The 17,193-nt window shown below is 37.4% G+C and overlaps 1 protein-coding gene across 1 annotated transcript; it reads left to right on the forward strand.

Annotated features, from left to right (window-relative positions):
* Nucleotides 1-9,055: 9,055 nt before the first annotated feature.
* Nucleotides 9,056-16,950, forward strand: LOC127097801 (uncharacterized). Its single transcript, XM_051036286.1, has 8 exons — nt 9,056-9,582; nt 9,659-9,726; nt 10,711-10,777; nt 12,018-12,172; nt 12,298-12,374; nt 14,037-14,105; nt 16,250-16,350; nt 16,547-16,950. Exons 1-8 carry the CDS (start codon nt 9,322-9,324, stop codon nt 16,853-16,855), a joined length of 1,107 nt encoding a protein of 368 aa, XP_050892243.1. The 5' UTR covers nt 9,056-9,321; the 3' UTR covers nt 16,856-16,950.
* Nucleotides 16,951-17,193: the final 243 nt, after the last annotated feature.

Consider the following 17,193-nt stretch of genomic DNA (forward strand, 5'->3'; position numbering starts at 1 on the left):
TATGTTGCATGTTTTGAATGATCGATTTGATCTCTATCCGCTGCGTATTATGCAACTGTTTTATTTGATAAATAAATGAGCATGACAAGCTACTTTGATGAATAATGTGAAATATTGTGTGACACCCTTAATTGCATATTTACTCTGATAGATACATATTTGTTATTTTGATTAAATATTTGGGGTATTTTAGAAGGGTGTTACATTAGTGGTATCAGAGCATAGTCGGTCGAGTCGAGTCGTAATTATTCTGTTTCCCCTGTACGGGATAGGTGTTGTGTAACCCTATCAGTACTTATTGTTTTAGCTTGTTGGGTTTCAGAATAGAGATGGCTGGAAGAGGTAGAGACGATGCTGCGATTGCTGAGGCTCTGGGTATGCTAGCTGGAGTACTTGGAGGGAATCCGAATGTTGTGGGAATGGGAGCTGCTCGTCAATTGAGTGAGTTCCAGAAGAACAATCCTCCAATGTTCAAGGGAGCATACGATCCAGATGGCGCTCAGAAGTGGTTGAAGGAGATAGAGAGAATATTCCGAGTGAGTGAGTGTGCCGATAACCAGAAGGTCAGGTTCGGTACGCATATGCTGTCAGAAGAAGCAGATGCTTGGTGGGTTGCTACCCGCACTGAGTTGGAAACTGCTGGGAATGCTGAGATCACTTGGGCTGTATTCAGAGAGAGATTTCTGAGGAAGTACTTTCCAGAGGATGTCAGAGGAAAGAAAGAGATAGAGTTCTTGGAATTGAAACAGGGTAACAGGTCTGTTACTGAGTATGCTGCTAAATTCACAGAGCTGTCAAAGTATTATACTCCCTATAATGAGGCTGCTGGAGAATTTTCGAAATGTGTGAAGTTTGAGAACGGGTTACGTCCCGAGATCAAGCAGGCTATTGGATACCAACGGATCAGAGTGTTTTCTGACTTGGTTGACTGTTGCAGGATTTTTGAACAGGATTCCAAAGCCAGAGCAGAGAGCTATCAGCAAAGGGTTGATAGGAAAGGCAAGAATCAGAATGATCGTGGAAAACCGTATGCGGCTGGAAAAGGTTTTCCGAAGCAGAGTGGGATGAAGAGGCCTAGTGGGGGAGACTCTAGCGCCCCTGCTAAGTGTTATAGATGTGGTCGGGATGGACATCGTGTCCATGAGTGTACCAGTGCTGAGATGAAGTGTTTCAAGTGTGGCAAAGGTGGTCATTTGGCTGCAGAGTGCCGGTTGAAGACTGTAACTTGTTTCAACTGTGGAGAGGTGGGTCATATCAGTCCACAGTGTCCTAAGCCGAAGAAAGAGAATCAGTCAGGAGGCAAGGTCTTTGCTTTATCGGGTTCTGAGACTTTTGCAGATGATCGTTTGATCCGAGGTACGTGTTATATTAATGGCTTTCCTCTTGTAGCTATTATCGACACAGGTGCTACTCATTCCTTTATATCTTTGGATTGTGCTGTGAAACTTAAGTTAGAGATATCTGAGATGCATGGTAGTATGGTGATTGATACTCCTGCGAAGGGTTCAGTGACTACTACTTCAGTTTGTTTAAATTGTTCTTTGAGTATTTTTGGTAGAGACTTTGGGATGGACCTTGTGTGTCTTCCACTAGTGCAGATTGACGTTATCTTGGGTATGAACTGGTTGGTGTCTAACCGGGTTTCTATCAACTGTTTTGATAAGACTGTGATCTTTCCTGAGATTGAGGAAGGAGAGAGTTTGGTTCTATCAGCGAGGCAGGTGAATGAGGCAGTAGCAGATGGGGCAGAGTTGTTTATGCTGTTAGCGACTTTGGAGGCTAAAGATAAACTGGCGATTTGTGATCTAGCAGTGGTGTGTGATTTTCCTGATGTGTTTCCAGAAGAAGTGAATGAATTACCGCCAGAGCGTGAAGTTGAGTTCTCGATTGATTTGGTACCTGGTACTAGACCGATATCGATGGCTCCGTACCGTATGTCTGCTGTTGAGTTAACTGAATTGAAGAGTCAGTTGGAAGATCTGTTGGATAAGAAATTTATTCGTCCGAGTGTGTCACCGTGGGGTGCACCAGTGTTATTGGTTAAGAAGAAAGAAGGTACTATGAGGTTGTGTGTGGACTATAGGCAACTGAATAAAGTGACGATCAAGAATCGGTATCCTTTGCCGAGGATTGATGATTTGATGGATCAATTGGTTGGTGCGAGTGTGTTCAGCAAGATAGATTTGAGATCTGGGTATCATCAGATACGTGTGAAAACTGAGGATATTCAGAAGACTGCTTTCAGAACAAGGTATGGACATTATGAGTATTCTGTAATGCCTTTTGGTGTGACTAATGCGCCTGGAGTATTTATGGAGTATATGAATAGGATTTCCCATCCGTACCTAGATAAGTTTGTTGTGGTGTTTATTGACGACATTTTGGTGTATTCGAAATCTGAAGAAGAGCATGCTGAACATTTGAAAGTGGTTTTAGAAGTTCTCCGAGAAAAGAAGTTATTTGCTAAACTGTCTAAGTGTGAATTTTGGTTAGAAGAGGTTAGTTTTCTTGGTCATGTAATTTCAAGAGGTGGTGTTGCTGTTGATCCTTCTAAGATAGAAGCGGTGTCTAAGTGGGAGGCTCCGAAGTCTGTTGCGGAGATTCGAAGTTTCCTTGGATTGGCTGGTTATTATAGGAAGTTCATTGAGGGATTTTCTAAGTTGGCGTTACCGTTGACGATGTTGACCAGAAAGGGGCAAGCGTTTGTTTGGGACTCAAAATGTGAAGAAGGTTTCCAAGAGTTAAAGAGAAGGTTAACTATTGCTCCTATTCTGATATTACCGAGTCCGTCGGAACCATTTGAGGTTTACTGTGATGCTTCATTGTTGGGTTTGGGTGGTGTGTTGATGCAGAATAAGCAGGTTATAGCTTATGCTTCGAGACAACTGAGGGTTCATGAGAGGAACTATCCGACACACGATTTAGAGTTGGCAGCTGTGGTATTTGTTCTGAAGTTATGGAGGCATTACTTGTATGGATCAAGATTTGAGGTTTTCAGTGACCATAAAAGTTTAAAGTATTTGTTTGATCAGAAAGAGCTGAATATGAGACAGAGGAGATGGTTAGAATTTCTGAAGGATTATGACTTTGGTTTGAATTACCATCCGGGTAAAGCAAACGTAGTGACTGATGCATTGAGTCGGAAATCATTGCATATGTCTATGTTAATGGTTAGGGAATTGGATTTAATTGAGCAGTTTAGAGACTTGAGTTTGGTGTGTGAGAGTACTCACAATAGTGTTAAATTGGGAATGTTGAAATTAACGAGTGGTATTCTGGACGAGATTAGAGAGGGTCAGAAATCCGATGTGCTTTTGGTTGATAAGTTGACTCTAGTGAATCAAGGTCAAGGTGGTGAATTCAGAGTTGATGAGAATGGTGTTTTGAAATTTGGTAATCGGGTGTGTATTCCGGATGTTACCGAACTTAAGAAGAGTATTCTGGAGGAAGGACATCGTAGTGGCCTGAGTATTCATCCTGGAGCTACGAAGATGTATCATGATTTGAAAAAGTTATTTTGGTGGCCGGGAATGAAAAGAGAAATTGCGAGTTTTGTTTATTCCTATTTGACTTGTCAGAAGTCAAAGATTGAGCATCAGAAGCCGTCTGGGCTAATGCAACCGTTGACTATTCCAGAGTGGAAGTGGGATAGTATCAGTATGGATTTTGTGTCCGGTTTGCCGAGGACAAATAAGAATTGTGAAGCTATTTGGGTGATTGTTGACAGATTGACAAAGTCGGCTCATTTCATTCCGATCAGAATGGATTATCCGTTAGAGAAATTAGCTGAGTTGTATATTGAGAAGATTGTAAGTTTGCATGGTATTCCGTCGAGTATTGTTTCGGACAGAGATCCTAGATTTACATCGAAGTTCTGGGAAGGTTTGCAGAGGGCTGTGGGAACTAAGCTGAGATTGAGTTCTGCATATCATCCACAAACTGATGGTCAGACTGAGAGGACGATTCAGTCACTAGAGGATCTTTTGAGGGCTTGTGTTTTGGAAAAGGGAGGTGCTTGGGATTGTTATTTGCCTTTGATTGAGTTTACCTACAACAATAGTTTTCATTCGAGCATTGGTATGGCACCGTTTGAAGCTTTGTATGGTAGGAGATGTCGGACACCTTTATGTTGGTATGAGTCCGGTGAGAGTGCTGTGGTTGGACCGGAGATTGTTCAACAGACTACGGAAAAGATTAAGATGATTCAGGAGAAGATGAGAATTGCTCAGAGTCGTCAGAAGAGTTATCATGACAAGAGGAGGAAGTCACTTGAGTTCCAAGAGGGAGATCATGTGTTTCTTCGTGTTACTCCGATAACTGGGGTTGGTCGAGCTTTGAAGTCAAGGAAGTTGACACCTCGATTTATTGGTCCTTATCAGATTTTGGAGAGGATAGGGGAGGTAGCCTATCGTATCGCTTTACCGCCGTCGCTTGCGAATTTGCATGAGGTTTTTCATGCGTCTCAGTTGAAGAGGTACATTCATGATCCGTCGCATGTAGTCCAAATAGATGATGTACAGATGAGAGATAACCTGACTGTTGAAACATCACCTATGAGGATCGAGGATCGAGAGTTGAAGCAGTTGCGGGGTAAAGAGATTGCCTTGGTGAAGGTAGCTTGGGGAGGACCAGCAGGTGGCAATGTGACTTGGGAACTGGAGAGTCAGATGAAGGAGTCTTATCCGGAGTTGTTCGCTGGAGGTATGTTTTCGAGGACGAAAACTCTTTTAGTGGGGGAGAGTTGTAACACCCCGATAAAAATAAGATAATTATTTAATTTAAGTTAATATTATATTTATTAATTTAATTAAATAATTGGAATTATTAGATTATTATTATTATTATTATTGGAATAATAATTATTGGAAAATATATAAGTTGGAAATAAGAAAAAGAGTCCATTTGGTAAAGAAAGGGTTTTTACGTGAAAAACAGAGAAGCGGCTGAAAAGTGGAAAGTGGAGAAAGGGCAAAGAGGCAGAACAAGAGGAAGAAGGTTGAAGAAGGAAGAGCTTGAAGCTAAAAGATTCGCCGGATTAACTTAGGTAAGGGGGGTTTATCGTCGTTTAATGGGTATTATGGATTAGCATGTAATGGGTAGTGATAAACCGTTGAATTGACCCTAATTGGGATTGTGAATGCTGAAAATTATGTTGGATAAACTGTGTTAAAAACTGTAATTGAATCGATAGTCGTGTGAGTCGTAATTTGCTGGACGTATAGCTTGTTACGGAATTGGAATCGGAGGTCCGGAAGTCCTCCAACGGCGGAAAATGCGGAGAATTCTGCATTCTGCCTTGTGTTAGCGCAGGAACAGCTTTCTGTCTTGCGTTAACCGGTTAACCCAGGGTGTTAACCGGTTAACACTGTGTTGTATTGTGTAAAATTGTTGTTTTGTCTGCGTTAACCGGTTAACCCAGGGTGTTAACCGGTTAACACTGTTGTGATTGCTGAGATATTGCTGTTCTGTCTGCGTTAACCGGTTAACCCAGGGCGTTAACCGGTTAACACTGTTAAGTTTTGGGCAGGAAGCGTGTTTGTGCTGCGTTAACCGGTTAACCCAGGGCGTTAACCGGTTAACACTGTTGCAGAGTGGAAAATTGGTGTTTTAAATGTTGTGTACTTAATTGATGGTTGGCATATGTTGGCGGATGATGTAATAGGGATTATTTCCTGTTGTTTTGAGTAGTAAGGGTATTAGTAGAGTGTGCTAATACTGTGATTAATTATTTGACATGATATGGTGTTTGATACATGTGTTGATGATGTATGATGATATGCATAATGTTGTGAATGTATATATTATGCATGTATTTGTGAATGGACTGTTGTATGGCTTAGAGTGTGAGCATATGTCCATTGTGGATTGTTGTTGATGTTGCATTGCTAGATGATTAGCGTGCATAGCATAGCCCTTGGGGTTGTAGCTAATTCCCATGGTGAGGAATTAGTGAGTGAATCATTGTGGATTCGTTGTTGATGTTTGCATGCTAGGTGATTAGTGTGCATAGCATAGCCTTTGGGGCTGTAGCTAATTCCCATGGTGAGGAATTAGTGAGTGAGTCACTAGATCTCAAATGAGTGGGACTAGTGAGCTTAGTAGCCGTATCTGGATTTGATCGGTGAGCTTGAACTATATGTTCAAGAATAGTCGGTACCGCATGTGTGGAGTCTCATTTCATAATGTATGTATGGCGTATAATATGAATGGATGTATTCCAATATTATACGTGTGGTTGTGTTGACATTGAGTATGAGTATGAATTGTGTAGTATTGAGTATGATAATTGGGTTGATGTGCCGTTACTGAATGTGTGATATGATTAGGGTGATTAATGTGTTAAATTACTTAACATGACATGATATTTTATAATGCTTACTATATCGATTGAGGAACTCACCCTTACAACTATTTTTCAGGTAACGAGCAATGAGTTGAGTAGAAGCTAATGCTTGGAGTCTAGTGTAGTCTCCTTAGTGGGTCATGCTCTGATAGATGTAACATCGGGAGGGAACATTTTAATTGTGTTGTTGATGATTGTTGAACCAGTTTACATGTAGTATGTTGCATGTTTTGAATGATCGATTTGATCTCTATCCGCTGCGTATTATGCAACTGTTTTATTTGATAAATAAATGAGCATGACAAGCTACTTTGATGAATAGTGTGAAATATTGTGTGACACCCTTAATTGCATATTTACTCTGATAGATACATATTTGTTATTTTGATTAAATATTTGGGGTATTTTAGAAGGGTGTTACACGTAGGGGTGCTAATACCTTCCCTTCGCATAATCGACTCCCGAACCCAAGATTTGGTTGCGAGACCTTGTCTTTTCCTTTCCTTTTTCCAGGTTTACTTCGAGCATTTTCTTTCCCTCCTTTGGGATAAATAACGCACGGTGGTGACTCTTCTGTCATTCCTTTTCTCGCCGGTTGTTTTTTCGCATCTCCTTTTTCAGGTTGCGACATCTAGTAGCTTAGTCATAAGCTTACGTTGAATGATTTCACTACATCCTTCTAACATATTTATTATATTATAATTCGAAAGTTTCCTCTTCTTATTTATAAGCTCTTTCAAGATTCTAGCGTATGCCACAATTTGTTTAAGTGCTTCTGAGAATGGTATGAATATTTTGAGTTCTTTCCTGTTAGCACCAGACAAACTAAAGTTTCTACTTGTGGGAGTGAACTACTTGTGGCGCTTTTATTAGAGGTGAATTATTTGGAAGTTTGGTTTATCGAGAAGTATTGTCTCAAATAAGGAACTTTGTTCGCCAACTCAACTATGGTGGATTTCTGCCACAAACTGGGAATTCAAATGAAGTTTGTCTCATTTGTTCACCCATAGGATAATGAACAGGAAGAATCAGCCAACAAAGTAATTCTTTGCGGGATAAAAAAGAATTTAGATAATGTCAAGGGTTTTTGGGCCAAACTTCTACACGAGGAATATTGCTTTTTTTTTTATACTAAAATTTACTTTACATTTTCTATCTAAAGGTGTATAGTTGTACTTAAATACAATTTAATGAATTTATGCAAAGGATATGTGGTCATAACATACGACATCCCCCCCACCCCACCGCTAAGGAAATGTCATTCAAGATGGTTTATGGCGCTAAAATGATGTTACTAGTTGAAATTGACACACCCTCAAAGAGGCGTCAACATTTCAATGAAGAAGAAAATGAAACAGATCTCATATGTACGTCTGACATGATCGATGAGGCTAGAGAGATCTCCCACATTCATGAATTCACAACAAAGCAAAGGGTTGCCATGTAATACAATTCCAAAGTGGCCAAAGAGAAATGAAGGAAGGTGATTTCATTCTCAACCAAGATGTTACACCTACTGGAACAAGATTATTCATATCTCTTAGGTTTTGATGATAATAAAGTATTTAAAGAACAAATGGGCATGCTAACATATGTTTGAGTGTGCAGGATCACAAGCATAAAATTAATCCTAATTAAAAGCATATGTGGATAATCAATATTAGTCTGACTTCGATTGATCAGAATTTAAATGAGTTCATCAGTCTCTGAAAGATCTAACTTCTGATGACAACTCAGATTCTGAGAGGTTAAAGAGCTTCTGATCCGTACATTGTACCAAAACAGACATGTCTTATCAAAACCCTAACTTTCTGGACAGAGTCAATTAAGGTTTCGTTTTGCAAGACTCAAAGAATTGTGATGTGACATCTTTAGTTTGTTCTACATTTTGGTAGATACCTATTACTTCAAAAGGTGTTATGAACAATGTCATTATGTTCAAACTAGATGCATTCTCTAACATCTCTCTTGGTATGCTTCTTCACCAAGTTTGTTTATTATGTTCAAACCCTCAAACGACTCTTTCTCAACCTCTATAAAAGGAAGCTGGAGATTCAAAGAAAGGTTACAACATCACAACAGATTGAAAGATCTTGTGCATAACTCTGAGCTGTTATTTCTTGTACTTCATCCATCTCATAAAAAATATTTCATTTGCACTTTTTTTGTGTCTAAAAATAATTATCTTTTTACCATATCAATGCAACATTTATTATTATTTTTCCATTATCATACCCCTATTTATTAACTTTTCATTTTATTCAATCACTCTTTTAACTACAATTAATATGAGTATTATAGTAAATGATAGTAGTATTAGTTTGATCATCAAAACCTACACATCTAATCATTTTCTTAAGAACCGTGAATTGCTCAAATAAGACATTTTTTATGAGACAGAGAGAGTAACGGTTATCGCCTAAGATCTTAAGATTTTTTTATCTTTGTTTATCTTAGAAATCTTAAGAGATCGTAAAACAAGTGTCGTTTTACTTTTTCAATGCAATATTAATTCATTTGTAACAATTTTATCCATGATTATTATTGTCTGCATTACTCTCGACCATTAAATTTCACTATGTACTTATGATCATGTATGTGTAACCAATAACAATCAAGAATAACTTTATAAAATTAGTATATTTATAAAATTATGTATGTGTGGGGTACTTTAGTTACTTAACGACACACAAAAGAGTCATGTCATGTACTAGTTGTATTTTGGTAGTATAGTTGAGTTTTGAAGTGGATCTGTCAAAAAAAGTGGCGTCGTCGTCGTAATTTTGAAGCTCATAGAAAGAAACAAAAAAGTCAAGCACAACTCAAATCGCGATCTTTCCTTCCTTCCCAAGTCCCTATCTGGCCGCCACTATCAAAAACACCAATCCATTAAAATTAAATCCTTTTTATCTTCCAAATAATCTTAAACACACAGTTTCCAACAAACACACACGTAACACTTTCCTGTTTTCTCCACAATGCTTCCTAACCTCTTAGTATTCCTTTTCTTCTTATTACCCTTCTTACTCTCTTGTGTCCATTCACACCAAGAGTCGGGTCCATGGAGCTGCGATTCCGGGTCAGAGATCCGAATTGACTCCGATTTTCAACCCGGAGTTATCACACTCGATGGTCACGCCGACGATTGGAAGGACATTGAAGGGTCTCAGTTCGCTCTTCTCCCCGCCCTCGACCCTGACGCTGAGAATGAATTCAATGGCGGAAAAATGAACGTTAAGGTATTTTATTATTCCCTTTCGTTATTCATCAAATTTGTTTCTTTTTCTCATCATACTCATTGCTGTTTTGTTTCAGAGTGTGCATGATGGCCGTGATATTTTCTTTTTGCTGCAAGTTGATAGTGATTACGCATACTCTAGTGGGTAAGGTGTTTCATGCAAAGAAAACTGAATCTTGTGCCTGATTTTGTTTCGGTAACATCATATTGGTGCCAATTATACACCAATTTGCTGATGGTTCATCTTTATGGAGAAACCTAACTAGCCACCTTTAGTGTATGTTTAGTTTCAAGTTTGGAGCATTCAAAGAATCATGTGTAGAATTGATTTTGACATGTTTGATTGTTCTGAAGTAGAATTTATTATGCTTTTCAAAATTGATTCTACCCGAAGCTATGATTTGTTGCTTTTGAGTCTAAACATCAGTCCAACCCACTTTTGCAAAAAAAAAATTATTCAAACATGACTTACTTTATCTTCAAATCATCTTTAACCAAAATCAATTTATTTAAAATCGATTTTCATCACCGCACAACGAAACATATGCTTAGTGGGATTTGGATCTTCCCTCCCAAATCAATGTTGCGTTGGATGTGTGGTAAGACTAGACATATTTGGATTAGAAATGAAAATGTTCGAGAGAGTGTTGGGGTAGCACCTATAGAAGGGAAGATGGTAGGAAATAGACTTAGGTGGTTTGGGCATGTAGATAAAAGACCGGTAGATTCTGTGATAAAGAGTATAGATTAGATGGAGAGAAGTCAAACAACTAGAGGAAGAGGAAGACCTAGAAAAACTAATTAAGAAAGATCTCGAGAGTAACGATTTGGATAGAAGCATGGTTCTGGGTAGAATATTTTGACGAAAGTTAATTCATGTAACCGACTCCACTTAGTATGATAAGGCTTGGTTGTTATTTTTGTATAATTCTCAAATTGAAAACCTTACTTTAGAGTAGTCAATTAAAATGTTTGATTGGTTAATTAGCTTGATTTATTTATCTTATAAAGTTATAAAAATGATTATGGTATTGAGGGTCCAACATGATTGGATATAAGGGAAGACAAAAAAATCTTTCTCATAATACTATATGATAAGACTTGTTGGTGCGTTTTTTTGGTGATGCAGTGAAAGCAGGAAATGTCCCTCTGTTGCACTCATGTTTCCAATTGGGGCTAATGCTTCCTATCATAATGTAAGTTGGTGTTTTCAACAATGTGTTCTCTGAACTTCACTTCATGTATTTTAAATCTATGAGGGGTTTGGATAAACATCTTAGCCTCGGTTAAGGAGTATGGAGGAGATTTTGTATTATGAATAAAAGTAAACTCCCCATGGAAGTTGGGGTCTATCATTTCTTACTTTCCCTTTCCTCATATTTTTCACAAGATCTCACCTCCTTAACTCTCTAAGAGACCCTTAAGTGCGAGTTGGGTTTTGGAGGACTAAGTCCATATTTTGATAATGTTTAATTGAAAGAACATGATAAACGATCATATTATACTTCAATCTCACTTAATTTATTTTAACATTTATAATATCCTTAATTTCAATAAGAAAGCTTGCTCTCCCCCCTCTTCCAAAACTTAACTCGCCAACAAAGCCTCAGAGTTTGTTTGATTGACTTATTTGAACTTATCTATTGAAATTAACACTTCAGACTGTTTGGCGGAGCTTATGAAAATAGCCTATGATGTATTCATAAGCTTTAGCCTATGATGTATTCATAAGCTTTATTCAAATTATTTTTATAAGCTCTCCGAGATTGTTTGAAAAAACTTATGGAAATAGTTTATGATATATGTCCGTAAGATGGTTATAGATTTTTTCCATAAGCTATACAAGATAACTTATGAAAATAGTTTATAATTTATATGAAAATAATTTTTTTTTCAAGTAGTTTAGTGGTTGAAATCCACCCTTTAAAGGTGAACAAGGGGGATGTCGCGGGTTTGAACCCACGCCTCTGAATTTGATGTCCCTGCACAGCTAACAACTGAGCTGGACTAACGGGACTATGTGAAAATAATTTTATTTATCTTTTGCTATAGAAATAGCTTAGACATAAGTACTTATATGATAAAATTTTATGTTTTAAGCGCTTAATTAATTTGTTTATCCAACTGTGACCTTAATTAAACACTTCCAGCTTATGGTAAACATATTTTTGTATAAGCTGTTTTCAAAATTGAAGGAATGTGAGAAAACTTTGTAAAAGCTTTATATAAAATATTTTTATAAGCTATTATGAGGAGCTTATCAAAAAAGTTGAAACAATTTATGGACATATCATAAGTTCTTTTAAACACTTATGTAAGTTGTTTTGTTAGAAGATTAACATAAATAACTTCTTCTAAACACATCTCTTATCCTGATCTTACTGAAAGATCTTTGTGAAACATTGATTGATAAAAAAAGGTGTTAATTGTTATAAGATGGGTGGCTGTGAGGAACATTCAACCTCGTGCACAAGTAAGACCTGCAAAGGTCATGAAGTTGACATTATGCACTTTTCAATTGGAAATGCTATTCCAGGACGGCTTTATGGTGGGAATCCCATTAACAATAGGGATGGAAATGGCGGTGACAGGTGATTAATAGAAAATCTCCTTGACTTCCACCATATTAGTTGAGAATTTAAAGATGATTCCAACTATAACTTGGCTATCTTTTCACTACATGTGTTCATTCAGTTTCCTATTATCGTCCATACAGGTTTGGCCATTTGGTTGATCTTTATGCCTGGAATCCGCATTGCAGATACTTGGATGGAATGGGCCCTGCGAATTTTGGTATGTATAAACGTAACATCTTTTGTTGGAATTATATGTTTATATGATTAAAATAAACAGGGAGAATGAATGGGATTAAAACACCAAGTGGAAGTATCGACGGGTTCAATCAATCAGTATAACATTAGTTTGCTTATTGTTATCTTTGACATGCTTCAGCCGCATAAGAAACAACGAGATATTGTTTTAAGCCTTGCATGAGAATGTAAATTATTTTATTCCTTTAGCTTAGCCATGTCAAATCAAGGTTTGTGCTTGACATGAATCCTTTCTAACTTTGCATTATAATAAAGTTCTTTCATACAAGCTTTTGTAAATTAAACTATCTTTGTCCCACACATCCAATTTAAAATTGATGCAACATAACAAGATGAAAGTGGATCCCGAAATGATTAAGCACTGATTGGATTTGAGCATGAGCATGATGTATTAAGTTACTTTAAGATTGCTTCTTCCACTTGGTGTTTCAATGCTTATGCTAAGATTACGTATACAACTTATTAGTGCCTAACTTAGATAAAGACGATAAGCGGATAGTTATCTTTGAAAGTGACATACAGAAAATTGACAAGTGCATTTGTTGGGACTTGGGGACCACACTTCATGATTCTCAACATATTAGTAGTCATACTTTCCTTTTTCATCATTTCCTTTATTTGTTTGAATGTGAATTTTTAATCACTTCTTTCGGTTTGTGGCCAAAATTTGACGTTCTACACAAAATATAAGCCCCATAATGCCAAACAAGATTGTTCCTTTTCTTTTTCTTTGTAAACCATCGTTTCATTGAGTAACTTCTGTCTTTGATCTCTATGAGAATTGTGAATTTACATATATAGGTTTTGTGATTAAAATTGTTGGCCTTTTTGTAGCGCCATTGATGTTTATGATTTGGGATTTTAGAAAATAACTCATTATTTCATACTTTCACAAGGATATACATGGCGCTTTTTGGGCTCGCCGCAATGGTAAATGCCGGTTGATATTGCAGGTTTTCCCACTATAATCCGCTATAACAACGTTGCAAAACAGCCGGTATTTTATTTTGGCTCTCAACCATGGACCGCCATTGACAACACCCCTATGAAGTAGGGTGATAATTATGAGTGGCAAATGGACATTATGCCCGCCTCGTTTAGGTTCATCCTGCAAAAGTCCGAAAAAAAACAGGGTGGGGCTGAGCGGAGATAGTTGAGGGTGCAAGCCTAAAATCTTGTCCGCTCTGAAAAAAATTAGGGTAGGTCCTCGAGGGCTCGAAGGCATTGCACCTCTAAAGTCTAAATAAAAAAAACTATGTTTATGCACTCGCTCGCAAATGACCGCAAAAAAACGGGGCGGAGTGGACACATTAGAAGGCCAGGCCTAAAATTTTGCTCCGCCCAATATGTGGGCGAAACAGCAAAACAGGCAGGTCCGGCGGGTCAGACCCGTTTTGCCACCCCTAGTGATAATGTGTCTCTTCTCAATGAGTTAGAGGCCTTCAAAGGAAGATACTTCTCACCTTGTGACCATTCAATTAGGTCTATAAGCTTTAACCCTACAACGTGGATTATACATTTAGTCTTGTCTTCAACTGCCATAATTTGTTGATGATTTTCTACGCTGTTATGTAATTTTTATTCTAGGGATATATATTAAGCATTGGCCCTGTTCTGTTTTCAGTTAATGATTCTAGTGCACAGAATGACTGGAAAGGTGCTTGGTGGCATAGCGGCTTTACAGTTCACTCAGGTAATTCTTTTATAGATCAAATAACAAAGTAGATTGTCCTATCAATTAACTATGGTTGGAAGCTGAGTTCAGCCTGAAATATTGGTTGGTGGTGAAATGAGTCCTGAAACAATATTTTCTTAGTAGTGGCATGACTAAAACCACAATTTAAATCTTCATTTAAATTATACTACCTTATATGTCTAAATGCAAACTGTGAACAATGATGAACCCATGGATTTTTTTTAGTGGGAGCAATACTCATAAATTTCTTGTAATAAATATATGTAAAGCATAACTATATTTTATAATTGTTCTCTATGATTTTTCATATTCTTGGAAAATTCAATGAAGAATGTTGGACAATTAAGAATCAACACGAGAATAAATTAGTGTAGTAGAGATGGAGATGTTGCGTTGGATGTGTGGTAAGACTAGAAATAAAAAATATTAGAGTGTTGGGGTAGCACCTATAGTAGAAAAATGATGGAAAATAGACATGGGTGGTTTGGACATGTAGAGAGAAGACCTGTAGATTCTGTGGTAAAGAGAGTAGATCAGATGGAGAGAAATGAGGATGTTGTGTTGGATGTATGGTAAAACTAGACATGATAAGATTAAAAATGAAATATTAGAGTGTTGAGGTAACACCTATAATAGAAAAGATGGTGGAATGAAGACTTGAGGATTTGTGGTAAAGAGAGTATATTAGATGGAGAGAAGTCAAACAATTATAGGTAGAGGAAGACCGAGAAAGAATATAAGAGAAGTTAATAAGAAAGATCTCGAGATTAATAATTTGGATAGAAGCATGGTCCTGAATAGAACATTATGGCGTAAGTTGATTCATGTAGCCGACCTCACTTTATGGGATAAGGCTTGGTTGTTGTTGTTGAATTGCTTAGAGATATGACCAATGTTGTGTTTACAAAGTTTTGGCAACTCTCACCTTACAAGTCGGTTTTGTAAGGTTGAGTTAGGTCCAACTTAAATTTTAAGAGTTTCAAAATATTCTAAATTAGCTATTCACGGTTGGATTGAGGGAATCTAATATTATGCTAACCTTCACTCTCCTCCAATAGGAGGGGGAAACGGGCAGAAGCGCAGTGCATAAGGAAGCCCTAATTTAGGAAATTGAATCCCAAGTAGTTAGGTTTTGCCGCATTCACGCTGTCAAAATGTTTTTGACCGTTTGATTGCACGGCTCAGAAAAAATAGATTTGATTTTCTCAATATTACCAGTTTTAAATCAGAAGTCCGATTTTGATCGGATGGCCAGCTACGCTTGAATATGTGAATGCATGTTTTTTTTACTGCAGGAAATCTGGGTCCCTAGTTTAGAGACTAATTTGATGACATTTTGTATTATTTAAAGATTATAGATACTTTGTACTATTCAAAGGCTAAATTTATGTTAAAAGGTTTCTTTCTAATGTACATAAGTCAAATAGGTGTTGTATGATAGCACAAGTTTTTTTCACCATCCGATCGAAGAGATCTACCAAATATTAGGGTGCACTAACTATATACTAAATCCTTCTCTCCCAATTTCACTGCACATCCGGTTCCCTCTACCTCATCGTCATCCACATCACCATTTCTGATGGCAACCTTACGGCTGATCTCGTCATCCACATCACCATTTCTGATGGCAACCTTACGGCTGATCTCTCCTTTCCCCTCTCCGCCAGATCCAAACCTGTATTACAGCACAGAGGCAGCAATTCTGACAAAAAGTTGCCATCTTCACCTCGGGCAATCCACAAGGCCATGAGGTGACCGTTGTCGGGAAATTGGTTCAGGCTGAGGGTTTGGCTTAGGTTTCGGATTAGGAGGAGAGAAGGAGATGTTGAATTTGAAAGGAGAAGAGGAAAGGGAAGAACAAGTAGGCAAGGGAGAACTCTGCATTATTAAGGGATTAATTGATGACAAAATCCATCTTATGATTAAATCGACGGCACATGTATTAGGGGTTTACTTTATTTTTTATGCTTAAGCATACTTTGGATTCTATTGCAAGTTGCGCAAACCCGTAGATGATATGAATATTGATCACAGATGCATCACTTAAAATATGAACTCTCAGTTTTTCTACCCTATCATTTAGTTATCCTGCATCATTTTGCTATAAATTAAATTAATACTTATATATTTATCTATAACAGGTTTTGTACAGGATGAGAGTCCATATGCAGAAAATGGAAAAAAGGGTACATATTTTTTTGAATTCTCCAGGCCCTTGAGGACTATGGATCATCTGCAACAGGTTAGAACTTAGAAACCTATATGCCGCATTCTGAAGTTTTATTTAACTAGAGATTATGGATTTATTTGAAGTTCAACAAATTGTAGTGATATAGTTAAAATGTTTCAAGTACATTGTTGTCTTAAAAAGTGCTGTAGTGATGTCTATCCCCGCGGTATTACAAACAAGTAAAATGGTACAAAATTACAACTTACAGGATGTTCAATTTACCCTTGGCGAATCAAGCAAGATGTCTGTCGCATTCTGGTATCCAGTAGACAATCAACCATGGCACGGTTCGGGACACTATTCGATTAACTGCGATTGGGTTGCAATCGATATATCTCAGAGCAGTTCTGCTTCTTTGAGTGGCAAGTCAGTAGACACAGCATCAAGTAGCTCATGGAATATTGCAAGTGCATTTTCACTTATATTTTCAGTAGTAGCACTTTGTGTGTCTGTGTTTGTGAGTTATAGAGTTTTACATCCCAAGGGTGTTCAATTTACTCCAATGGAGGAACTTTAAATATTGTATTAACAGCTTGAGTTTGGGATTGTACTATTCATTTGTGATTGTACTAGATAGGTTTGTAGTACTGTTTAGTGCTTTCTCTTGCCTTATTTTTAAATTCTGTTTTAAGCATAACTTTAGTTATTTTACTTAGTGTCAGAAAAGTGTTAAGTTCAAAAGTCAAGTATAATGGAGCTCCATCCTGTGCTTAAAAAGTAAAATTGGATTAATAATATATACTAATATGTATAGCTGAACTGAATTAAAGGCATTAGGTAATGCAATGGTTGGTGTTATTGTAATATAAGTATTTAAATAATTAAATATTTTACTGTTTCATCACATATATTGCA

Source organism: Lathyrus oleraceus, chromosome 6, assembly GCF_024323335.1.
Source record: "Lathyrus oleraceus cultivar Zhongwan6 chromosome 6, CAAS_Psat_ZW6_1.0, whole genome shotgun sequence".
NCBI classification, from domain to species: Eukaryota; Viridiplantae; Streptophyta; class Magnoliopsida; order Fabales; family Fabaceae; genus Lathyrus; species Lathyrus oleraceus.

Coding starts and splice junctions, on each gene's coding strand:
- LOC127097801 (XM_051036286.1), top strand. CDS start 9,322: ATGCTTCCTAACCTCTTAGTATTCCTTTTCTTCTTATTACCCTTCTTA. Junction 12,375..14,036: donor AATGGGCCCTGCGAATTTTG/GTATGTATAAAC, acceptor TTCTGTTTTCAG/TTAATGATTCTAGTGCACAG. Junction 14,106..16,249: donor CGGCTTTACAGTTCACTCAG/GTAATTCTTTTA, acceptor TATCTATAACAG/GTTTTGTACAGGATGAGAGT.